This window comes from Harpegnathos saltator, unplaced genomic scaffold, assembly GCF_003227715.2.
Source record: "Harpegnathos saltator strain DR-91 unplaced genomic scaffold, Hsal_v8.6 scaffold15, whole genome shotgun sequence".
Lineage (NCBI taxonomy): Eukaryota > Metazoa > Arthropoda > Insecta > Hymenoptera > Formicidae > Harpegnathos > Harpegnathos saltator.
The window spans coordinates 348,664-373,929 of NW_020229928.1; the positions used below are offsets into that span (position 1 = coordinate 348,664).

The 25,266-nt window shown below is 40.8% G+C and overlaps 3 protein-coding genes across 4 annotated transcripts; 1 reads left to right on the top strand and 2 right to left on the bottom strand.

The window, feature by feature from the left end:
• Positions 1-3,221: 3,221 nt before the first annotated feature.
• LOC105181127 (G-protein coupled receptor moody) lies at positions 3,222-15,903 on the bottom strand. The gene is made up of 7 exons (XM_019840469.2): positions 15,277-15,903; positions 14,566-14,812; positions 8,698-8,946; positions 6,997-7,212; positions 5,581-5,819; positions 4,875-5,187; positions 3,222-4,483 (listed from the first exon to the last, which is right to left on the bottom strand). The coding sequence occupies exons 4-7, from the start codon at positions 7,210-7,212 to the stop codon at positions 3,611-3,613; spliced, it is 1,641 nt and encodes a 546-aa protein (XP_019696028.1). The 5' UTR covers positions 8,698-8,946; positions 14,566-14,812; positions 15,277-15,903; the 3' UTR covers positions 3,222-3,610.
• Positions 15,904-19,813, top strand: moody (G-protein coupled receptor moody). 2 transcript variants are annotated; one of them, XM_019840471.2, is made up of 8 exons: positions 15,904-16,050; positions 16,187-16,327; positions 16,915-17,085; positions 17,258-17,385; positions 17,619-17,772; positions 17,866-18,065; positions 18,504-18,776; positions 19,580-19,813. In XM_019840471.2, the coding sequence occupies exons 1-7, from the start codon at positions 15,923-15,925 to the stop codon at positions 18,740-18,742; spliced, it is 1,161 nt and encodes a 386-aa protein (XP_019696030.2). In that variant the 5' UTR covers positions 15,904-15,922; the 3' UTR covers positions 18,743-18,776; positions 19,580-19,813. The 2 variants fall into 2 exon arrangements, with proteins under 2 accessions (XP_019696030.2, XP_019696029.2); XM_019840470.2 differs by having other exon boundaries at positions 18,504-18,698.
• A 245-nt stretch (positions 19,814-20,058) lies between these two features.
• Positions 20,059-23,080, bottom strand: LOC105181126 (phosphotriesterase-related protein). Its single transcript, XM_025296601.1, has 8 exons — positions 22,992-23,080; positions 22,747-22,789; positions 22,365-22,524; positions 21,673-21,863; positions 21,373-21,531; positions 20,900-21,064; positions 20,599-20,819; positions 20,059-20,465 (listed from the first exon to the last, which is right to left on the bottom strand). Exons 2-8 carry the CDS (start codon positions 22,772-22,774, stop codon positions 20,328-20,330), a joined length of 1,062 nt encoding a protein of 353 aa, XP_025152386.1. The 5' UTR covers positions 22,775-22,789; positions 22,992-23,080; the 3' UTR covers positions 20,059-20,327.
• Between the last annotated feature and the right edge of the window lie 2,186 nt (positions 23,081-25,266).

Sequence of the window (25,266 nt, forward strand, 5' to 3'; positions counted from 1 at the left end):
TTACAAAGTTATGAACAATTAAACCTACGCGTAAGTTGCAAGTGCGTTTTATGTCGCGCGCTGCGCGCACGATTGTTGAAACCTACGCGTAAGTTAAAAGTGCGTCAGCTGCACGAGTGGTTATTAAAACTCACGCGTAATTGAGCGCGCACAGCGCGCGATGCAAAATGCACTTGCAACTTACGCGTGGATTTTAATAATTGCGCGTGTAGCTTATGCGTTTTTAACTTACGCGTGGGTTTTAATTACAAAAATATGAATAATATATCAAATTAACCAAAGCTGTTGATTATTATGCATAATAATCGGTTATTATGCATAACTGGATTTATCACTTTAACTGTAATATATACAACAATGCAATAAATAAACAGACAGAGATTGACGAGAGTAATTGCAAATTCATAAATTATCTATGATTACTAATCGGATGATGACGGATCGTGAATGCCGAGCGCGAAATTCCGACTTCTTATTCCCGGAAAATTCATCAAAGGTCCGCTCTCGTTATCGGAGACCTCCCGCATAATAAATGATTCCACATACCTGGAAACGTGACGTATCACTCCCGGCGTCCTGCTTCCCGGCTGCTGGAGTCCTTCGGATTTCACTCGCTCACGCTTCTGCCGATACTCGCGATTCGACCATGCAGTTAATCAACGCGATGCCGACGCGATGTCGATTGAGTATCTCGAGGACCGACGAGATACCATTTCTTTTAATTACGCGAGACGGAAATGACGAGCGCGTCGCGCACGGCTGCTGCTGATGGAAGAAAGTCGAGTACGCGAGGTGCGCAACTATTAATACGAACGACAAAAAGTGTCGTCGCTCGCGAGCCAATCAACACAATCGGCGCGATGTAAACATTGCGGGCCTCGGCGGCAGTTGAAGCAAGAGAGACTTGCCCTTGGGTGTCTTTTCTTTTCTCGAGTGTTTCGGAACGACGAAGGGAATGCGAGGAGGCCTTTCAACTATACGCGACATTGATTTACTCTATTTATTGATTACTGAAAATAAAGAAACTTACTCTGTCGAAGCATTGGACATTTGTTAGCTTTATGTTAATTAAAGAGGAATGTGTACGATTATAAAATGTGTTAGCAACTAATTGTACAGAGTGTCAAAGTTGTTGTGACGCCGTTTCCGGAGAATAATTAAAGGTCATGGTAACGTTAAAGAGTGAAATTTCATCCCATGCGAATTTTGTCTCGTTCTTATTAAATGTTAGTTCTGTATAAAATGTCGTATTTAAAAGTATTGTTTCGCATTCACGAGATTTTGTCGTGAATTCTGCTTTGCGGGAATCTCAGATTGGATCGCGGACCAATACTTTTCAATGCGACGGCGAATAGAACGTGAAAATCTTGTATGCCTCTGAATCCGAAAACGATTAGGAGAAATGAATATTTTTCAATACGAAAGTTCGCATTTAAAAATTATCGATTGCGATTGAATACAAGGCATATTTGAAACGAATTGAATCCTTATTAATGCGAAGCATTCACTACTGCCATCTCGCATTTAGCCCGGTGAAAATTTAGTGGGAACTAATACTTTTTAGTCCCTTTCTTCGGATCAGAAAGCAGAATTCAGACGTATTCAAAATGTCAATACTTTTTAATGTTTCAGTTCGACATTTTATACAGGGAGATTATCCGCTGCGGACAATAACTCTTCTACTTTTCATCTAATATTCAATGATGATAAATAACATTAAATTGCAATCGTTTGACTTTTCTTATTTCGAAAATAAAAAAATATATACCAGGGTGAGATTTCACCCATGACAACATCAGCGTGATTTTCTTTGATGCTTTTTTTAAAAGTTCAAATATTTCGTCGATTCGCGGGATGTTTCTAATCGGAATCTCGTCGTGTTAATTAACACGTGCTCCTCCGAGCGGATCGAATACTCACCGACGGCCACTGTCAGTGTCACGAGCGAATGTCCGGAGCGGACAGGATACTAAATTGAGAAGCAGGACGAAGGGAACGGGACGCGGACAACGATATATCATGCGTCTGCAGACATGTCAAATCGTTTATTATAGAGGAGATTTTGATACAGCAACATGTATTCGAAGATTTAACATTTAATACGTACTTTTATTTTTTCTTTCTGCTCCTCCCCTCTACCCCCGCTCTTTTTAGACTACCAGGCATAGTCTGATATAGAGATGGCAAGAGATGGTGGTTGCAGCACGGAGATAAACCGCCTGAAAATGGATGTAGCACGGACTTCCACCACATGCAGATTTTACCACCGAGACCTGAAAGTGGATGTACCATCATAGTTCCCCTCTCAAAATGGATGCGTCCTTTCCCAGTGCGGAAAGTCGATGTCGCAGAAAATGTCGTGTTGGCCGCTCTCAGGTTCCTCTCTGATATGAGTGAAGATATTTGGATAAATTTAGTCGAGACTCAAACCACAGTTTATCGACCTCCATAAAATTTAGCCAAGATTCAATCCACAGTTTACCGACCGCCATAAAATTTAGCTAAGAACCACAGTTACTAAATTGAAATTTCGTATATTTCCCCAATATTGCGCTTTTGTATTAGAAGATTGTAATATTTAGCCAAGACTTCAACCATAATTATTAAATTGTTAGTTAATTCTTAAATATGCGTCTTATTAATATCCTTTGGTTTTTCAATTACAGAGAAGAAAACATTAACGAGGGAGTCGTACGAATCATCGAAGTAGTCACAGGAATACGCCAAGAAACAAATACACATCTATTATGCTATATACAAGGTATATAAAAAATAATACCAAGACGGCGAAATATTTCGAAAACTAAGCATTTTAGAAAAAAATGTTTCAGACAAAAGATATATGATTTCAAGGGAGACATAAAACAACTATATCATTTTGTTTATAGATGACGCAACCGAAACTTCCGAGATTCGATGATCATTATTTTTCTTAATCGGAAACCGTAATTTTTTATTATATCTTCTTTTTCTACCAATTAATTTTAACAACTTTTATCTGAAACATTTTTATTTGTCCAATATTTTTTGAAATATCGTAAGTTAAATAGTGAAAAAATTATTAAATTTCCCTTGAGTATCTCAAAAAATATTAGGCAAATAAAAAAATATTTCATACAAAAGTTGTTCAAATTAATTAGTAGAGAAAGATGATATAATAAAAAATTATGATTTCCATTTAAGAAAAATAATGATCATTGAATATCTCGAAAGTGGTGCCATCTATAAATAAAATAATATAGTTGTTTTATGTTTCCCTTGAAACCATGCAACTCTTGTTTGAAACATTTTTTTCTAAAATGTTTAGTTTTCGAAATATTTAGTCGTCCCGGTACTTTTTATACATTCTGTATAACTATTGCAAAATTATCTACTAATTTGCGTACTAAACTCTACATTAACGAATCGGCTATCACCTATTGCCAGTCGACTTATCGCACTTACAGAGCAAGACGTACTTCTATACGCTTCCGGATCGTCGAAGTAGCTACACGAATAAGCTGAGAAATCATTATTATTTATTCTTACCTATTCACTCCAAATGTGCATTTATCTATCATGTAAAATTACCTATTGCAAAATTACCTATGCTTGCTTGCTAAACTCTACATTAACGAACTAGCCACCATCTATTACCATTCTCGCACTTACAAAGCAGGACGTACTTGTACGCACTTCTATACTCGGAGCTCATCACGACGTAAATGATGGGATTGATGCAGGTAGTCAAGTAGATGAGTATATAACCAGTAATGTTGAGACCACGCCAATCGACCATGTCGTGAAAGAGTTTAGTGATGGTGATTGGCAAATAACATACCAGGAAGGATAAAAATATCACGAGGATCATCTGTAATACTTTCCGGTCCTTGTCGGACATCCTGGGCACGGCCTCGCCATTGCGTATTCTACTGACAACAGTGCGGAACTTCGACTCCCTGCGGATCGCTTGCCTCTTGAAGGATTGTTCGGGCGAGTGCGAGCGTGAGCCCACGAATGTCTCCAAATGATTCAGTTGATCGTCGTCGGCAACACCGCGTGCCCACAGCGACGACTCCATGATGAAAGAAGCTCGGCTGGTCATTCTGTTCAGCTGGTTGCAGTAGCCCTTTGAGGACCTTCGCTGTGGCTTGTCCCGGCTTTGGTTCTTATTCAGGAACCGCTTAGCCTTTACAGAGACATCCGGCTCGTCCGCGAACGGAATATCCTCCGCAGTGATCGTCAGACTCCCGTGGAAAGTATCATAGCTATTGCTGCGATTCGAATCCAAGCGAACGTTATTGCTCATTGTCGCTCTGTTTACGTGCAATGTTGTTGTGCAATTCGTTTGTAATTCATCATCGAGCAGCTGCTTGGAACAGGACGAATCCTCGTCGACCTCTTCTTCCAGACCGCTGACGAGATAAGTTGCTGGCATCGGGATGGGGGATGTACAGAAAACGGAGAGCTCTTCCTCTTGATTTCTCGTGGAGGAGGATCGTTGCTGTGGACATGGTTAATGATTGAAATATGAAGGAGATTAAGAGGATGACTGAAAACTTTTCCGATAGTACATTAAAACTTTTTACAAAGTTCATGTTTTATCGGTTATACAAAATTTAAAATGTTTTTACACGGTGAAAGCATGAGTAAAAATAACGAGCATTGTTCAAGATGTAACAAAAACGAAAAAAATTTTTAAATTGACATTAATTTGTCAGTTAGCATAAGTATTTTTCTGATGTAAAAATTCAACAGTTTATATATACACTGTTTGCTTTCCACTCAGGAAAATTTCAAAAAACATTTCTGTGCTTTTATAATTTAATTTCTAAAAGTCTAAATTTTAGGAGGAGAATTGAATCTGATTCAGGAAGAGATCTCATAGATTTTACCTCATTATTAATCTCTGTAAGTTCCACGTTAACGATCCTGTTTCCGCCTCTACTCTTCAAGGAACTTTTACGAACGATATAGAAAATCCGGGCGTAGCACACGATAATAGCAAGGCATGGTATTAGAAACGCGAGAACGAAGAGGAAGATTTTCGGGCTATGTCCATTCACGTCGGGCAAGATCGAACAGGAACCGATAGCAGTATCTAATCCGAAACGTCCCCATCGTTCGAACCATGTAACGACTAGCAGGCCGAAAGAAAAGATCCATATCGCCAGAACCATCGGCATTAAGTACTTCGTTTTATATAATCTGAAAATCACATTCGACGAACGCTAAATATAAGCTGAAAGTTCAAAATTTAATTACGTCATTTGAGGTTTGTTTGATCTTTTAAAAGCTAAATATACTTCAACTTGCACTTAATATTGTTCGTTAAATATAATTCTTTTTTACTACCCTGGACAATGATCTTTGCAAAATAAATGGAAAGGCAAAGTTCAATATTTTAACTTTCTAAAAATTAAATCATGAACTTTGAACAAATTAATCGTTAAATTTCATTTTTATTTATACTATAAAGATTTTCTTTCTTTAATCTCTTAATTGTTATCGCTATTTTCGTACGATAATTTCTTACGTGAGATGGATACTATATAAATAATAGAGAAATGAAATTGTATTTTATACAGAAAAACCACTTACGTAGAATAGAGATGAGGGTGGCCGATCAATACGTAGCGATTGATCGTGATCGCGAGAACCGAGAAGAGGCTGACTGCAACGAGACCATATCTCAACAGCGGAAACAGTCGACACAGAAGTGATCCATGAAGCCATGCACGGTGCCAGAACGTCGAAGTTGCGAGCGGTAGATTGAAGCAGCAGAACATTAGGTCGGATAACGAGAGATTCATTATGAAAATAGCTGTAGAGTTCCACAGCTGCAACAAAGGCAATATTGCTGAGCAATTTCGTAAGATCACGAAATGCCAATAATATAATTAATAATATAATACGATATAATTAATAATAATATAATTAATAATATAATACGATAATTATAAAAATTACGAATATATTTTCAGATATGAAAAATATTCAGCGTCATAACTGATAAGAATGATCGTCTCATCAAAATGTATTCTACCTTGACAATATCATTTTACAAGAACCGACAAATTTAAAAAAGAAAAAATCGGTGCTTCCTCGATAAAAATATTGAAGTTCAGTATGAAAACGGCTCGGCTTACTTTATCCAACAAATTACATTAAATACTGATTAATGAATTTACGGAACGGTCGGTACGGAATAATGTCTCTCGTGAATTTCTCGCGGCAAACGTACGCGGCGGAACATCTCGACCTGCAAGACTTCCTGATTTAATTCCAGCTGGTTGGTTACAACAGAGAACGGAGTACGTGAACTTTCGTGAAAACACGCGATTGTGTATGCACACGGTTCTGCGTAATCGATTCCAAACTTAACTCATTGATGATCAACTACGTCCAAGAGAGCGATTCGTTTGTTGCAGAATCGTGCCGACGACCTGACTCACGGCGCCGCGCGACGGTGATTCCGCGCGCCGTCGAGAATATATTTCGGCTGGAAAATCCTTCGCGCGGTTTAACGGCCTTGCTCATTGTTGCCGGGACACTTTGTGCAGCTAAAGTGAAGCATAATGGAGCTCGAGGTAAACCACTCTCGGGCTGCCGTCAAGATTTCTGCGTACCGGAAACTCGAGCGGCCGCTGTGTCTTGCGTAACGAATCCATTACGATGTACTTAAGCCCTTGCGAGTCACGAGAATTGCCGCGAATAACGCAAAACCGCACTGCTGGGCCTCCGACAAAAGCACCTACGCACATTTCGTGCGTTTGCCGTGACGAGCACTTCAGGAGGATTGACGAGGAAATTCAAGGCACCGATATTTACACTCGTGACATCATCTGATCGACGCGTTTAATATTGCAGCTAACTTGAATAATTTGAGATACGTAACTTGAGCTACATAACTCAAATCGACTTATTTTCTGTAACTACCTTCTGTCCTGACACTTATTCAACGTTTAACGCACCGTTAAACGCGCGGACGAAGCAGTAGTTATGTTATTTACCGACCTTCTGGGTGCGAAATAACGCGACCACCGTGATAAGGTTTCCCGGGATGCCAAGCAGCATGAAAAGGATGCAGCAGGCTGCGGCGAAGTACAACAACCATTGCGGATAGTCGACGAAGAGGGTCACCAGTCCGGGATCTTGCAGCACATCATCGATCACCACGTCACTGTCATTCCACCCGGTCCCATTGCTCGCCATCCACCAGTACTCCAACATCTGCAAAAAGCAAGACTCTTGTTGGGCATGTTATAAATCTCGTCAGGGCTACAAGGGGCTACGTCAGGAGTACAACTAGGATTGGTCCAGGTAAAATATAAAAAAAAATTACTTGAACTCGCGTTTCTTGCGAAGTTTCTTCTTTGTTTTCGCAAGCGCTCCGCAAACACTTCAGTACACTATATCAGGGAAAGAAGTAACCTGCTTCTCGGTGTGCCAAGCCATTCTTCTCCTTAATGAAGCGGGTTAAAATGTTTACGAAACGTTGGAAACAAATCGACGAAAAACGCGACTCCGAGCCAGAAGCCACCGAGCAAGTCTAGGTAGGATCAAGATATCTCTTCTCGCAGGGAAGAAAGCGCGGAGTAATTCTGCATTCGCGAAATAATAATCGCGAGTCACGCTCGGCACTTTCGAAAGAATGTTTACTTTGCGAACTTGCATCGAGAATGAAGTCGCGATTTCCGCAAAACACGTTATAAATGGAGTTCGCGAAATGCAAACTGGCATCTCTGTCTGACATGATCGACAACTATTATCCTTGTAAAATCGCGAAATCAAACCAAATGTTTCTACGTTATGTTTCTACGTTACGTTTGCGGAAACCTGGTTTCAATTCAGAAGGTTTGCAGTCGCGGCTTATTAATAATGATCCTTTTTGACAGAAACAAACGTTTCAAGACGCTCTCTTATCAGCAGCTGTTGACATCAATCGGATTTCCGTCCTTTCCCTATCGCGAGATAATACAACAAAGAAAAAAATATACAAAATAAGTGTAAAAATACATATAAAATATATGAAAAATATCGCTTTGTAATAAAAAAAAGGACGGAAATTCGGCCGGTAAAACGAAGAAGTAGCGGTATCATCAAGAGATCTCTTCTCGTCCATGTTATCTCGCAATATAAACTTTCGACGTCTATTCCCATCCGACAGCTAATTTGCTGTCTTTTATTCAAGCACGTTTCCTCGCGTCGACGTGAACGGCGCGAATTTTATGCACGAGCGACTGCATTTACGCGCGTCTGCATGTGTATACGCCTGTCGCAGGCCGCAGTCTCTTTTTTCGGCGCAACGTCCAAGAGGAAGAAGAGAGAGATCTATTTTCGCCGCCCGAGACGGTAAACTCTTTCGCCGGAGCGTAAACTCTCGGGCGTTTCTATGGTCGACCATCGCTGGTCAGCTCACACGGTCCGCCAACCATTATCGGCAAGCCGCTTGAGATGCATGATAAAATTAAGATGCACCTAAAAAATATTCCGTTATATTTGACCTGTCAACTGTTGTCTAATAAGAAAATAAGATCGCTTCTTTCTCCTGAATGCGTTTCTCGCGTTTACTCCAAAGGGACGAAGATAGATGCATGTTTAGACAATAGGAGAGATGTACGAAGAGAAGCGAGAAACGAAGCTGAGAAGAAATTCTGCTCTATCTTGAAGAAGGGAATCTGTTCCAGACGACAGCTGCGATAAGAGCGCGCTTACCTTCGCGAAAACAAATAACGAAAGTGAGACGTTTCCGATTCACCGCCGATTATCGCGCGACATCGAAGCTGTCGTAGAGATCTGTCCTCGCTGTTTCAGATAGTACGACGACGCTCCTTATATCCTCCGACTTGTTCCTCTTCTTGGAAACTTTCATCTTGACCTTGATATCGCGCAGCTCAACTTCTCCCGCGGAGATTTACGAGACGTTCCCGCGTCTCCGTTACGATTCTTGCGCCACACTCGTATCTACGAATTCGTTTATAAGATAAATTAACATACAACATATATCGCATATAACAGGCAAAATAACATTGTCGCAATGATTGATTACAACCTACTCGAGTTCGTCGCAAGAAATTAGCGGCGAGAGGAAGGGACGCCGGGAGACGAATTAAGCGGAATCGTCGTCGCGACAGGAGACGCGATGGTTCCCGCGAAATTCGCGAATAGACTGGCGGAATTGTTCGCAAGAATCGCGCACAAGAGAGCGCGCTCAAGAATCGCGCACAAACACTTTTCGGTGAGACGCCGCGCCTGCGCGGCCAAATCGCGACTCCTTTCCTTCTCCTCGCGGGATTTTTCGCCCGCGAGATCGAAATCTTCCGTCGAGGGGGAGCTATCGTAATCGGAGAGGATCACCTTCGCCGCGCGAGAAGCATCGTCATCTCGTCACGCGGAGCATCCTGCCTGTCCGCCATTAATTACCGCATCCTGCGTGTCGCGATTATTGCTGTTATTATTATTATTATTATTGTTATATGCGCACGATCGAGTTACGCGTGAATCAGGTCGTCGCATGCGATATCATCAGTGCGATAGCGAAAGTGTTGAACGGTGTCAGCCGCGGCCCCACGTCGACCCATCGTCGATATGGGCACTTACGGTTGGAGCACCTACGTCTGATGATCCAGGGGAGTGTCGTCCCCTGGAAAACGTAGCGAGAGCGCAGCGCGCGCGCGCCCCTACATCCTTTTTAAAAATAATTGCATTTCGTTAGCGGAGCACTCGCCACGCGAGGGGGAGAGTCTCCAGCTGCGCGCGAACGCCCGCGAGCGGAAGCGAGCGGACGACCCGGTCGGAAGCTGGTTTCCCCGGTTCTCTTCTCGTCGCGCTCGCCGTCCGCGATGGTACGGAAGAGTTTCGAGTCGGGATCTCCGCGGCCAAAGTCGCGAGAGAACGCAAGGCAAGACGATTTTCATTGTCACCGTTTCGGTATCTGCGAGCGGAAGAGCATCCGGCCGATATAGGACGTGAGTGTATTTAATATCTATTATTTAATACACACATTGTTCCACGATGATGCATTCGGCGCGCCGATAATAGCGATCCGTATAACGTAGGGATTTGAAACAGTAACGATTGCGATTTTGGAAGTCGTCTCACATGAGACACGCGGATTTCAGTTTAGAGTCATGTCCCGGTTTTTAATCGATTTTTGAGATATACACAGATCAACATAACAGTATGAACGTCTGATGTAGAGTAGTGAGATTTTTGTAATTTTTGTAATCATACACGCGTTATTGATTTATTATTTATTGATTGTTCAAAGAAACGTGAAGAAAAGGCGTTCGAAACTGAGAAACTGAAGTCTGACTAACTCCAAAGTCAAATTCGAGCGCCTCACGTGAATGTCAAGTCACACTTGTTGACACGAATCCTACCCGTCCGGGAGATCCTATCCTAGGTAATTGAATCCCGGACGTTCGGCCGGCGCTCTCGATGCGAGTCGCCTCTGCGTGTGTATGTGTGTGTGTATATACGATGCATGAATCCAGCGAGGTTTCGATTCAGCCACTCCGGTTAATGCGCGCTTGGTTCCACTTCGTTGAATCTAATTCACTCTCGACTTCCCATATCTTCGATTGCTTGCGTAATTACACCGTGCCGCAACATTAAGAACGATCTAATCAACAACCGCGTGCGACAGGCCACGCGGTTGCTCACAAGCTCTCGAGCACAAGTCCCTCCTATGCGAATTATTGCCGTCGCTTATTATCGGTCGCAGCTGATTTTTCGCAGCGATAGACAGTCCATCGTACGTTTAGCGCGTTTTTATCGGAGTAGAATCAATTAAACTTAATCTTCAAAAAACTATCGTCTGTTATTTCTATATCAGATTTTACTCTCTCGTCGGAATTGCAGCCGATTATTCAGCAGAGGCGACCGCGCGATCTTAATTATTATCTCAGTCATTCGAAGAAAGTCTCGAAAAACGACCGACCGGTCGCTTGTTCCCCGATTATGTGCAAACATCGAATTCAGTATGAATACTGAATCGGAGCGTGTTAATTAATCCGAGAGGGGTATATTTACTTTCGACAAAGGGAAAGTTATGGCACTTCGGGTCATTCGATTGGACTCCCCACCATTCGGCTCACACGAGCTCGCTTGCTCATGTCGTGTAAATACATTGACACTTTACAATACACTCGATCTCAACGCGGTTTGATCATTTTTCTTTCTCGATACGCAGTACGGAGGGCACAGCCGACAGCCCAATGGGATAATTTGGGCTTCTAGGAATTAATTAAAAGCAAGTTTCTTCATTGGAGCCTCAACCGCAACCGGAGCTGCATAAAAAACGAGAAACGTTTCGCAACTGGATTTACATATAGCGGACTTTTGCGAAAATGCCACTTCACTTCCTCGCAAACGTCATTGTTACAATTCGAGCTCGTGTAATACCGGATTTATCCGAAGAGACCGCGACGGGATCGCCCAAAGCGCCGTAACATTTCCCCTAGCTGCTTAACTAGAGATTATCCTGTATCGTGGAACGTTCCGCCCAGGACGTTCATACATGAGGAAACGACGAAGAAACTCGCAACTCGTGTTGCAACGTCCCGTGACACGCACCGCGCTTGAGGAAAAGGAGCAGCTCGATGTGTCAAAGCTGAAGGGTCAGCTGGGTCCGCCTCGAGCGCGCAGATGTGCACAACACTCGTTACGTTCGTCGTCGAGCCCGCGCCGAGTCGCGCCGCCCCCGTCCCCTCCCACGGCCGCCCACCCGGTCCGCGGGGCCCGTATCTAGCCCGCGTGTATACAATCTGACGGAATGCTTGGGTTAGCAGTCCATCCACGGTGACGGTGACGCTGACGCACACGCACGGTGCCGGCGACAACTCTCGCGCGCCGTTGGTCCCGACACTCTCGCTGGTCCCCGAAGATCGATTTGGTCGCGCAGTCGAAATCGTGAGCTGCCGCGAAAGAGTCACGCGATCGCTGTCCGAGACGAGGGACTCTTCTTACAAACGTGAATACGACATCACAATCTTTGAAGACGTCGAGAAGAAAACGTGGCGACTATCAACCGGGTGACTGTCGCTTATCATTCCGCCGTCTCTCCCTATGACTGACGGCATTCGAAATAAATGAAGAGACACGCAGTGCGCTGAGAGGATACAGGTGCTTCTTGTATTATGACTGATAGATCGCGGCGGCGGGAAGACCGCAGCGATATATCGATCGATCAACGGCTCTCGAGAGCGAGAGAGGAGAGTGAGTGAGAAGCGCGATTACCTTCGGGCGAGGTTGCTTCAATGCGCAGTGAAACTGAAGAAAGAAGAATCAGAGGGAAAATTAGGAAGTGATTAGGAAAACATTATCTCGACATTTGTCAGTCGACAAGAATATCAGGGAAGATATTTCCCCACGCTCGTTAAAGATAAAGGACGAACGAGAAGGACTGTTGAATCTCCCGGAGTTTAGTGTTCATTCTGACACGCCACCGGCAACTTCGACTTCTTCCTTCACAAAGTCATACACGAGGATTACACTGAAAAGAAGAGCGTCATTGGATCAATTATCCTCATTATACTTTTCAATAGAAACGGAAGTCGCGTGGTTTTCCTCGTGCCTTTGCGGTTACCTGTTAGGCGGATCATTTTATGGCCATATTGAAGTGAGAAGAGTATACAGAAGTGGTAAGTGACAGTTATCACATTTTTAATTATCACTTTCATGTAAAAAAAATTATTTTTCTTTCTTCAATTTAACCGCGTTAATTTATCTCTGTGAAATGTCGTTGATTTTTCAATGGAATTCTCGTCAGAAACTCATCGCTCGAATTTTTCTCAGAAAAAAAAAGAGTATGCCAGAAGAGAGGAAGATGAGATGACTATTCAAATATTTGCAGTTGATTAATTCTCTGGAAAAGATCATTCCATTTAATCGCAATCGCATTCGATTTTCCGCTTGAATCACACGAAACCTCCTGACCTCGAGAGCGACATTGGTCTTTGCGATCCTGAGAGACCAATGCCGAGAAACAAAAAAGCGCAGCGAGCCGGATGGTCTCGATGAGCATTTTTAGCTTGGTGACAACTTCGCTTTCTCTCTCTCTCTTTCTGTCTGTCTGTCTGTCTTCCTCTCGACGAGAAATTACTTACGATAGATTAAAATTTCTATCGAATGTGAGGATGCACGGTCGCGTGAAAATTCACGAAAAGTTTCGTCTCCAACGAGTCAAAGTGGTCGCGGTTTTTTACGCTATGCAGACGTGTTTAGAGCTAAATGCATTCGGCACGGCACATGTTTTGTGCCGTGCACACACAGGCGCTCGACAGCACGTGGTGCTCTCATGGGCGGGGTACGAGAGTTGTCGCGGTCCGATCGACTTTCGACATTCTACGCTGATTCTGCACCCGACTCGCATGCACCGCATGTTTCGCACGCTCAGTGCACTCGTTCGCTCGCGTTACGGAGAGATGTTCGTCGCACGCTCTGAGAAAAATATACCAAAAGGATGAGTCGGACTTCTCGAAGACCGCGATTGCGCGTGCATGATGTCTCGATCGGCAGAGCAAGCATTGAATGATCTCACTAGCGACGTTGATGTTTCTCGAATGAAACGGATCAATGACGACGATGTAAATTTCATCGTAAGGATTTCCGGACGCTTTCTGAAAATCCCCTTCACTCGCCCCGATCGACCTACAAAAATAAACGCACGACATTAGACGCGCTTCTTGACCGAAGGTGCAATGAGACGCGAATCGGACTCGCACTAGGTACTTTCACCGTGACTCAACTTGACTCATTCATTGCTGTTGGTTGCGTGATTAACTCGGAAATCATTCGATGACGTCAGTTTGGCTCGTCGTCGTAGTCGTCGTCGTGACTTCCACGGAATGAAAAATAATGTTTGCGGTTTCGCGTTGCGCCTGCAGGAGGACGGATTAGGTTCGCTTATCGACGCGCTAACGCCTAAAAGTCAAACATAACGTGAATAACTCACTGTGAACGTGCCGACCAACGTCTTATCTTTTGAAGAACGACGATCTTGTCAATATGAAAGTAGCATTAAAAAATTACACAAATACGAGCGCAGAGTGATCTCGGTAATAAATAATACTCCCAGACGACAGAAATTCCCAAGAAACGTCCTAAAAACGTCTTTTAGATATTTGTGCCGTCTGTGGGATTCCTCGCGATCCGACAGAATAACCGTGTGTGTCGTTTGAAAACGAAACAGGACAACGATGTGAGCGACGCGCGCTGCCGCGTGTTCCCATGTCTTTTGCAGCTTCCATCGCTTTTTTTGTCACAGGGGGACGCCTAGTACCGGGTGTCTGTTAATTTCCCTTAATTAAGCTCAATCGGGGTTAATGCACCGCAGCTTGACCCCAGTTTACCAAATCCGTCCCGCACCCTCCGCAGCCATCCGCCCGCGCGGTCGCGATAGCCGATCGATAAGTGAAAATTCGCTAATAACAATCCTTCGTGAAAATCCTTCATCAAAATACTGTGAATATTTCAGTGCTATTTGTTCTCCATGCGTAATGACGAGTGGCTCTCGAAAAAGAGGAAGAGAAAAAGAGAAAAATCGTGATGCGACCTCTGTCCTTTTGCCCTCCTCATTACCTTTCATCGACCTCGAGTGGCCGTCATCAGTAGCTGGGCGCGTTGAAAGATGTTGAAATTAACGCGCGGTATCGTTCATCGCGCGTCTCGCATTATTCTCCGTGAATCCTCCAGACGACCCACTTCCGCCGCATAAGTGAAGGCGCCCTTCGTCAGTGCTTTTCGGGTCCCATAAATAATAATGGACTCCCGCGTGTGCTCCTTTACACCTCTCGCGATTAATGCTCGTTCCCTCGTCGTTCATTGTCTATGGAGAGATTGGGAATTATTTTAATACGCCACGCGCCGGAAAAAATTTGCATACCGTAAATCTCGACGTCCGTCCCACGCGCGTGCTCGTCGGATTATTGCTCGCTCAAAGTTAACAATTTTAGACGTGACGTGCGAGATAAATAAGCCGCGCGCGGGAGACACACACCAGCATTAGATTAGCCTATATATGCGATTGTTGTTCCTGATAATTTAAAATAAGCCATGAAGTATCAAAGTTCTAGGATAAAAGTTTGAGCTTATCGAGCTTATTTTTCCGGGGCGATGCTAATGACCCTAAATGATTTTAATCTTCCGAAATGTTCGAAAAATTATGCCGATCATTAGTCCGTCGTTATAACTGTCGTTAAAATTTACATTAAGTTTCGACTAAAGACAAGAAACCAAGTTACAAGAAATTTAAATTTAACATAAATTTAAATTAACTTAAATTTAAATTACCAGACGTGTCTCTTCCAAGCTGATGTTCGTAATTCTTAATAGCTTCAACTTTCTAACAAATTCGAGAGATTCCATCGTCGACGACTGTCGGTTTGTCGTTCAAACCGTCAGACAATTTGACAGACCAGCCCATGGTTCCCTGTTGCAATTGCAGGAAATAGTTTTTGACACAAGCGCGTTCGCATCCGTTTTGCGTCAGATCACTTGAACCGTGTGTACCGGGATTTTAGATCGCGGTTTCCTCTTCGTGGGAATTCCATGTCCCTGCGCTGGCGATAATGCGATCCGCGACAGTGTCCGAGCTGACCAGTCATCATCGCCGATACGCGAAGAGAGTAACGGTAGCACATTTGTTTACGCTCTCTCTCTCTCTCTCTCTCGCCTTCGCGCTCGTGTGTCCGGCTAATTTCCAAGGCAAATCGCTGTGCCGGCTGACAGCAGATCATAAGACACGTCCAAGTGTCGAGTGTTGCGATCATTTTGACGTTTTGCGCGAGCGTGACCACGGTGTGTCGTGCTCCAAACTATGTCCGCGCGATTAGTCAGCCGCTTTAGTCATTCGCTGAAGGAGAACACGGTTCGAATATTTAATTCCTTTCTTCCGCTCGCGTGAATGTCGCAGGCCTTCGAGGTCGGTCAAGGCCGAATGGAATCGTTGGATCGGAGTCTCGACACCTTCGGTACGGCCGGGATGACAGACGGCACGGCCACGTGGTTATCACGCCTCATGGAGAATGCTACCAGCAGCACGCTCATCGACGAAGAACTGTCAAGGTACGTCGTGCTCTTTCAGAATCATACAGCGTGTTATCGGTCAAGTCAGTTCGGCTCCTGTTTCGATAGACGGGAGTCGCGACGATGCTCTGCAGACGAAGCACGATCTTTCTCATCGCTCATCTGTTCCCCGCAGATTCCCGAAACCCTTGAGGACCTTCGCTGCAGTAGTCGCGATCATCATCATGATTATTGGCCTAATTGGCAATCTACTGACTATCATCGCTTTGTGCAAATATCCCAAAGTCCGCAATGTCGCCGCCGCCTTTATCATAAGGTATATACAGTCGCATACAGCAAATTATGAATATTCACACTTAGACTTTCTGGAAATTCCGATTTAACCAATCGACGATTAACTCAGCCGGCAGAGTTGGAAAATAGGAGGCGATTGATTGTTGAAACGAGTGTCTCCCTATAAAAGCTATATTTCAAACTGTCAAGTACTCTATTCTGTTAATATACACATTACATACATACACAATTAGATACATACATAATTGTTAATTTTTGGATTATCATCAGACAAATTACATAATTGGAGATTGCTGTTGACAACTTTTCATCGTTATAGTTAATCGTCCACTAGGTTAATCGAAGAAAGTCAGCCTTAATCAGTTGTATGGTTTTTTGCGTAGTTTAGTCCAAATGTCGAAAAATAGTAGCCCGTTCTCATTCATGAAGTCGATATGAATCATCGTTATGTGATCATCTTACGTAAACATGATACGTTACGTCGACATGAAGAATAAACTCGTAAATTTTAACCGTTTGTACCGACATATAACTCCTCTTACCTTGCCGAGAATGCAACGTTCGCGTAACGCTAAATTGAAATGAATTTTTTGTTCGATGACGGGGCAGCCTGTGCGTCGCGGACTTCGTGTTTTGTCTGCTGGTGCTGCCGTTCGACTCCATCAGGTTCATCAACGCCAGCTGGGCGGACGTAGGATTCCTGTGCGTGCTGGTGCCCTTTCTGCGCTACGGAAATGTCGGCGTCAGTCTTCTGTCCGTCGCGGCTATCACTATCAATAGGTTTGTGTTCGTTCCTTTATCCTCTATTTAACTCATTGAACGTTACTTCATCCGACTGGAGGATCCCCTTCTCACCGGATTAAGTCCCAGGGTGTGCGAACCGCCCTGGAATTAACGCGCGTCCAAGCGGGACGAACGCACGATTGATATGGGACGTCCGATTTCGGTCTAGGTACATCATGATAGCTCACCATGCGATATACAGCAAGGTCTACAAGAAGTACTGGATCGCCGCGATGATAATCTTCTGCTGGGTATTCTCCTATGGGATGCAGATACCTACGTTGTTGAAAGTGTGGGGTAAGATGCTCTCTATCGATTGCACGCTTAAGGTCGCGAGGGAATTACACCACCGTTCAAAGCTTGGGAGCATCCTGTAATTTCGCGGTGAGACCATGTTGTTTTGACAGATATATAATTGTTCTACCGAATATATATTGAAACATTACAAGGTGGTAGTGTAATTTTCATGGCGATCGCTTACTTTGGAAATAAAGGAAAACTCACTCGTGCCTTATATGCGTTTTCAACAGGCAAATTCGACTACGATCCTAATCTGGAAACCTGTTCTATCGTCAAGGATAGTTACGGCCGCACCTCCAAGACGTTCCTTTTCGTCATGGGCTTCTTGATACCCTGCGTAGTAATAGTCGGCTGTTACGCCAAGATATTCTGGGTGGTGCACAAGTACGTTCACGTTTCAAGCGTCGCGTGAATTTGCTTTCCACTTCTCGTCCGCTTACATCGCGTCAACTGATCGGAATTCCGTTAACGTTGCAGATCCGAATCGAGAATGCGAAAACACGCGACACCGACCATCAAGTCACCTCACACCCCCGGGAGGGACATCAAGGAAATCAAGCAGAAGCGCAGCGAGTGGAGGATCACCAAGATGGTACTGGTGATTTTCCTCAGTTTCCTCGCGTGTTACCTGCCGATCACCATCGTCAAGGTAGCTGACCCGGAAGTCAGATATCCTGGTAAGAATATGTTGAGTAACACCAATCAACACAAGAAACACTCTATGCCTTTGGTGCTCACTAAATATGAAGCAAAGACGCTTTCGTCAACTAATGTCTCATTAAATGAAAAACATCTATTATTTATCACACAAGCCAGACACGCGTTACTCTTTCGACAAACAATTTTTTTTCCACAAAAACCACGCAAAACAAAAGAGAAAATTTATCCCTCTGTCTTTTATTTATCTCTTAGCTATTATCTTATTTTGTAGCTTATATATATTTTCTCTTTTCAACGGCAATTATTTTTCATGGTGCCTCTTTTACTTATTTCTTAACTATTATCCTACTTTGTAATGCAGATAGAGTAAATTTCCTCTTTTCAACGTTACTTTTCTTATACGACAGTGTGACTACCATCTATTTATTATTTATATCTTGTGTGTTATGCCGTAGAGTTTCATGTTTTGGGATACCTGCTGCTATACTTCGCGTCATGCGTGAATCCGATCATCTACGTAATCATGAACAAGCAGTACCGGCAGGCGTACGCCGGCGCGATCGGCTGCTCATGGATCAGGGTGAGCCTGACGCCGTACGGTAGCAGTGCGCCGGGTGGCGGTCTTCAGGCTCAGCAGGACTTCGCCCAAGGTAACTTCGAGCACCGTCACGTGGTAACTCTCACCAAGCTCTGACCGAACGCGAGCTAAGCGACCATTCGCTCACTTTGTAAGTTAAGGGCACCAGTTCGCTGCTTTCTACGATTGCTGGCCGATTAATGTGTTTTTTAACAACGATTAATCGCATTCCTCAATCATTAATCGTTTAATTGCAGCATTGGCGTTACGTAACACGTGCACAATTTCAATTGGTGTAAGTGCGAGCGATGTCAGACGCCGTGCATTTGCAAATTAATACATTAACAAGATCTTCACCCTTTCTTTTTTGCTAAGCTTATTGATTCAACGCAACTTTTGCACTTCTTAAATATCAATGCTTGCTTCTAATTGACGATTCGAACGCCGTGGACAGATTTTATACTGGTCGAGAAATTTATACTGGAAATTTTGCAATGGGAAATCGCAAAACTCCAAGTGAAAATTTTGATTTCAATAAATTACAAATATTATATTGTTATGTGCGACCGCCTCGTGCGTACCGGGCTCGCGAAATGAACTTAGACAAGACTTTAAAAAAGAAAGAATTTTTCTTTACTACTATTATTTAAAAAACGGGCGATACCACATCATACCGTAGCGCATAACAATATATCACAATACTACGGTGGTTTCTATTTTCTAAGAATTACGTTGATAATCTTTCCTCTTACACGCATATTCTTGTTCTGTATACATACTGTTATAGCTTTTCCGTATCTCGTGAGGCATAAATCTGCCACTGTTCACAAATATAGCTTGCTTCGCTGTTTCCTCTCGTAACTATATTGCTTCTATCTTTGTGCATTCGACATGCGCCAAAGTCCAAACGGGGTCATTTTCAAAATTCAATCGTATTCTATTCTTCGACCGCAGACTATTCAAAGGACTTCAGCAAAACGATGGTGTCAACGGTCTCTATCGCCATGAACCCTGTGAGAAATTCGCAGTTCCAGGAGGAGCCGTGAAGGATCGAGTCGGTAGCTGATGTCGGCGACTTGAAGAGGACAGATGTCTCTTGTCGCAGGAAGAAGAGATGGAAAGAAAATAGGAGGAAGGAGCTGAGATATGCTCGTAACAGCAAGACTGTGTTACCGAGCCCTTTTTTCACATAATTTTCGCACCTAGAAAGAATTTTGTTTACAATTGTTACAATGGCATGCATAAATTATTCGCTTGCACGCCTGAGAGCGAAAGTTTGCGAAGATTAGATTATTGCACGCGTATTTAATTCCCTGGGGCGTTCGTTAGATTATTGTCCGCCGAATGCCGATTTTCTACCAAAGGTTGTCATACGAGACAATTACACATTGTAAATAGAGTGCGCGACTCGTATTATCTTCGATGTATTTAAGATACGAATGTAGTAATTAAAACGACAATGATATGACAGACTGCTGTAGTTATTTTGTTAGATATTTTATTACGCAACTTGTAAATTTATTGGCGCTGCCAATATGTATAAACAGCAAAGATTAATAATATAAAACAATGTTATATGTATAATGTTGTAATATATAAATCTTTCAGTGGAATATTTAAACAAAATCATATTTTTTACCATGTTTCGCCGTCTCTTTTGATCACTCATCGTCGTCCACGTGTTCCGGTTCGAAGCATTCGCTTATAAACGCTGGTTAAGCCACGTTCTGGGATTTTCTACTGTTAGCAATTCGATCTCTTCCGTTGTAAAGTGCTTATTTTTTAAGATCGGTACAATGTTACTCACAATATGTGAATACCCATGACCGCCGAATGTTGTCTTAAAAATCGACAAAACAATTTAGACGTTTAATCGTTAAGACTTAATTATTTATTTACTTAACTTATTATTTGTTTAACTAGCGTTACGAACTGAAGTAAATTACGTGAAAATAAATGAGGACATCACGTACCAGTCTATGCTTAGTGTGAATATCGTGACTTAAGAGCACTCGATGCAGCTGCTTTTCCTCCTTTAATCGCGCGATATATTTTATGCGCTGAGCATCTGATGGCATATCAAACATCGGGTTAAGTTGATAAAAAGAACACTCCGTACCAAAGAGATCAAACTGGCAATAACATGCGACAGCCTTAACGAATTCTATTATCGCTTCCGCATCGGGTAATGTACCTATAACAAGTATAACCGATTAAATTATTTTTTTAAATACAGCAGGCCAATTTAACAAAAAAAAGATTCATAAATCTTACGTTCAACGTGAGACATGATAGCTTTACGAGCATTCCCTCCAGCCTCTTGATAGAGTCGTATTATTTCAGAAGGTGCTGCTTTGTTTCTTCCAGGATGGAAGCTCACTGAGCAATGTAATTGTTCCTGAACCTGACCAGTCGCACGAATAGCACGTTTCTCGAAATCTATGTGTCATAAATATTAGATATAAATACTGTTAAACATAATGCCTCGTGAAAATACTAAAAAAAATTGCATTTGATTTACAATTATAAATATAGTTCTCGTGAATATTTCTATAAGTTGTTACATTTAAAAATTAATTGAATTCTCAGATACAATGAAACATATCTCTTCTTATAGAAAAATTCTTTTTGAAAATTTATAGAGATATTTTCTTATTAAATATAAAATGCATTCTAAAAATAATTTATAATAATTGTACAAATACATAATAATTTCGCAAAATATAGAACTATATATAGCTATTTACCTGTAATCGGCCAGCTACTGCCAACTTCTCCGATAAAACCTGCTTTTATTTCAGGATAATCAATGCACCCTTTTTGCAATTCAGTGTGCATCACATTGTACATTTCTTCTTCAGTAGTTTTGAGAGTTGATGCATTTTGTACATTGGCAACATAATATCCTGCGGAATTGCAAAGATAATAAAACAATATAATATAAATGATAATAATAAACTAATTATATATATTAAATTAAGTAATCCTCTATTATTAAGTATAATATAAGAAATAACATTATTGGCAATATGATAATATAATCATACCAGTTCCAGCAATGATGTTAACTCCGGTCTTTTCACTAATTTTTATCATTAAAGGAATATTGCGGTTCAAACCATGGTTGCTATTCTCCACAATAGTCCCACCACCAAATGTACGGAATAATTTTACATCTTCTATGACAGCTTGTGCAGAGTCAACATCGTTAAATGTCAAATTATACTTATTGCTGTATCTGATTTTTAAAAAATTTCGTCTTTTAATAATATAAAGTAAATAATAAAATAAAGTGTGTATAAAGTAAGTTGCAGAAATGTTATATATGTAGTATTAAATAAGTGTTTACTCAATAATATGTTTCTATTATAGTTCCAAAAATATATATTTTCTTTTCTACAAAATAAATGAGAAACAAATGATATGAGCATTGCATACATTAGGCCTGTTCGTTTTGCTTGCATTGCTGAACTGGTGCATTAAGTTAAAATGAGACAAATGTAGGTTTTCTCATTCAACTTGTTGCACCAGTTCAGCAGTGCAGACAAAATGAACAGGCCTATTATCTGCTAACACTAATATTGTTCTTTCTTTGATAGAACCCTATTTTAGCATCTTTTTATTAAAAATTGAGTATATATATATATATATATATATTTCAATCTGATTAAATCTTTATGTTCATCTTTATGTTCATAAATTTCCATAGACAGATAAGAAGGATTCTGATATAACTTACGGATATTGCTTAATATATCCAACATTCTTCAGATTGATTTTGTTATCAAGAAAACTCTGTAAATTTGTTGGTGGAGGAACGTAGAACTCATTAAAATCAAGATGTACATGCTCATGTGTTAGTGTTATACCAATTTCAGACAATGGCTTAGATCCCAAAACTGTAAAGACATAACAGGTTAGGATAGATATAGAGAGAGATTATAATTTTAAAATTGCAATATATTTAATATCATATAAAAGTTTATGTGGTAATAAAATAATGTAAAAGAATATAATTATTTGATAATCATGAAATAATACTTTCATTGTAAAAGCATGTATAAATAAATATAGAATCTAAATATATTATGTTTAATTTTTTAACTTTTTTCTATACTTACCAGTTTCAACAGTTTCATAGGCAGACATTTTCACACTTTATTTCTGTAAAAAACAAAAGATTCAGAATTCTAATCTATATCTTTCACTACTTTATAACATTTTTAACTTTATAACAACTGAATGTCATAAAATATAAAGTTTTTATGTAAAGTTTTTATGAAAGTATTCTAAGTTTTATACAGATTTAACAGCATCCAAGATCTGCAAGTTATAACTTGCAACTGTTGTAGCAGTAACTCGTTACCTTTCTCCACTTTATCCAAATGTTGTGTCATGCTTGTTCTAGATTCACTTAACCAGCAGTACTGGTTATCTGCATACCTAACTGATAATGAAAATAAATATACATATCTATATTCTGTTTGATATCAGCAGTTACAAATCCAATCATATATAACTGTTGAAATTCTAGATATGAGGTTTGGATGAATTTTCCTCATTTGCTGATTCCTCTAAGATATATTGTTAATTAAAGTAACATTGTTAATATAATGAAGTAAGCAAAAATAGTAAATACTAAAAACTAAAATGTTTTCTAAAACTAATAAAAAAGAAATCATGAATTTCTATATACATATAAAATATTAACTGTCCAACAATAAGATCTAGAAATATGTAATATAAATAAATCCATTATCTTATATTTTTTCAATCTTTCTTTACATTATCTTATATTTTTTCAATCTTTCTTTACATTTACCAATTTTGGTAGCTTCATGAACCATCTTTCTATCATATCTCTTTTGAGAATAATCTCAAAAATTTATGTCCTGTATGACCTGATGATTTTTAATATGCAGTTTAATCTCGAGGAACAACCTGAAGCCATATAAATTTAAAATTAAACTGTAAATTGTGCACAAAAATATGAATTATATTGGACACTTACAAGTTGTAATTCACGATCGTTGAATAATTCATTGTATCGATCACAATTATTTGGAGAGTCATTACGTTTATCGGAAATCCTTGATGATATTCTCCAGACATCGTTCCGGAAAATTTATAACGCATTTAAAATATTCTTTAACAAGAAACCTGCAAATTACGTAACGGCTTCTTACTTCAAATAAATATAAAATGATGGAAAGATGCATGAAACCGTTAAATAAAAGCGCGTTCTATCTGAATTTTCCCGGAGTTTTTCTAGTAACTCGACAAACTCCCTAATAAATGGTATAGTTACTATAGAAAGAGAACTATCGATATATTTTCCCCATCGATTATCGGTGGTACATTATATCATTATCGATAGTTCTCGATAATGCTATCGATAACTCCCGTCACAAATAGTTACATCATTTTCTGGCGTCAATTTTCAAAATTTAGGTATTGATGTATCACGACTATCGGTTAGAGTTTAAAATTATTTTCTTTTATTGTTCAATCTGATATTATATATCTATTACTCATATTTAAACTCTTTACTTCATTAATTTTTCACGCATTTTCAAACACTTATTGCCGCTATTAAATATTTACATAAAGAGCGATATTTCTTCAAGAAACTAGCACAGATTTTCCGAACAAAAGAATGCGCAATAAAGTTCCACTTTAACGGTAACAATTGTAAATTCAACTATAAATATTCGGAGTCTCGAGAAAAGACTTTGGGCTTCGTCTGACTTGAACAAATTCTTTAATTTGTTAATTATTATAACGCACGATTCTCTCTGATAGCTTAGACGTCACAATTTAACAATTGTCTTTAGCTATTTCTTCAATAGTAAAAAATAATACAAAATGTATAAACGCTCTGTAGAAGGCCACCAATCTGTGCACTGAAACGTACTTGTAACATATCCTTAATTAGCGATTTGACAAAGACTCAAGCTGATAATTGTTCAGACACATGTATATTTCAGTGCAGAGTAGGACAGATGGAAAGTCGCTGAAACATCAGAACCGTGCGTCCCGTAAAAAGTGCAGGCCTTTATTTTTGCGCATACACCTCTTTGTAACGAGTAACACGGCAGCGATCATTGATGTTAAATAAATTTTCTCAGTTTCTATAATCACGAAAGCTGGGTAAGAGACTAGCGAACATCATATACACATAATTGTTTCCTATAAATCTTCGGAAGATACATGCGACTCCGTTTCCATTCGACAATAAAATATACATATGTATGTCGTGTTTCTGTACATGCGCGCGCGCGCGCGCGCGCGTGTGTGTGTGTTGTGTATGCGTGCGCGCGCGTATTTGTATGTGCATGCGTAGTACACGCGCGATACAATTTCAAAAAAATATTTCTCTTGTATATCAGTAATTCGTATGAACGGAAAATCAAATGAAATTATCAGTCGCAGCCTTGTTAAACGCCAAACATAAGAACTCATTCTTCGTTTTCATCCTGTCCTGTGACACGGATAAATCTGGCACGGAGAGAAAAAAGAACGTGCGAGGAGATAAATAAATAACTTAATTAAACGAGAGAAAAATAGAGAAAGAGATAGGAAGAGGTAAACGAGCGAGGAAAGATAAGAGAGATTCGCGCGTTTGATACGCTTATACCACA

Coding starts and splice junctions, on each gene's coding strand:
- LOC105181127 (XM_019840469.2), bottom strand. CDS start 7,212: ATGTTGGAGTACTGGTGGATGGCGAGCAATGGGACCGGGTGGAATGAC. Junction 5,188..5,580: donor CACCCTCATCTCTATTCTAC/GTAAGTGGTTTT, acceptor TGTGATTTTCAG/ATTATATAAAACGAAGTACT. Junction 4,484..4,874: donor TTACAGAGATTAATAATGAG/GTAAAATCTATG, acceptor CCATGTCCACAG/CAACGATCCTCCTCCACGAG.
- moody (XM_019840470.2), top strand. CDS start 15,923: ATGGAATCGTTGGATCGGAGTCTCGACACCTTCGGTACGGCCGGGATG. Junction 17,386..17,618: donor TACGTTGTTGAAAGTGTGGG/GTAAGATGCTCT, acceptor CGTTTTCAACAG/GCAAATTCGACTACGATCCT. Junction 18,066..18,503: donor CCCGGAAGTCAGATATCCTG/GTAAGAATATGT, acceptor GTTATGCCGTAG/AGTTTCATGTTTTGGGATAC.
- LOC105181126 (XM_025296601.1), bottom strand. CDS start 22,774: ATGTCTGCCTATGAAACTGTTGAAACTG. Junction 21,532..21,672: donor TAACATCATTGCTGGAACTG/GTATGATTATAT, acceptor GCAATTCCGCAG/GATATTATGTTGCCAATGTA. Junction 21,065..21,372: donor CAGTAGCTGGCCGATTACAG/GTAAATAGCTAT, acceptor TATGACACATAG/ATTTCGAGAAACGTGCTATT.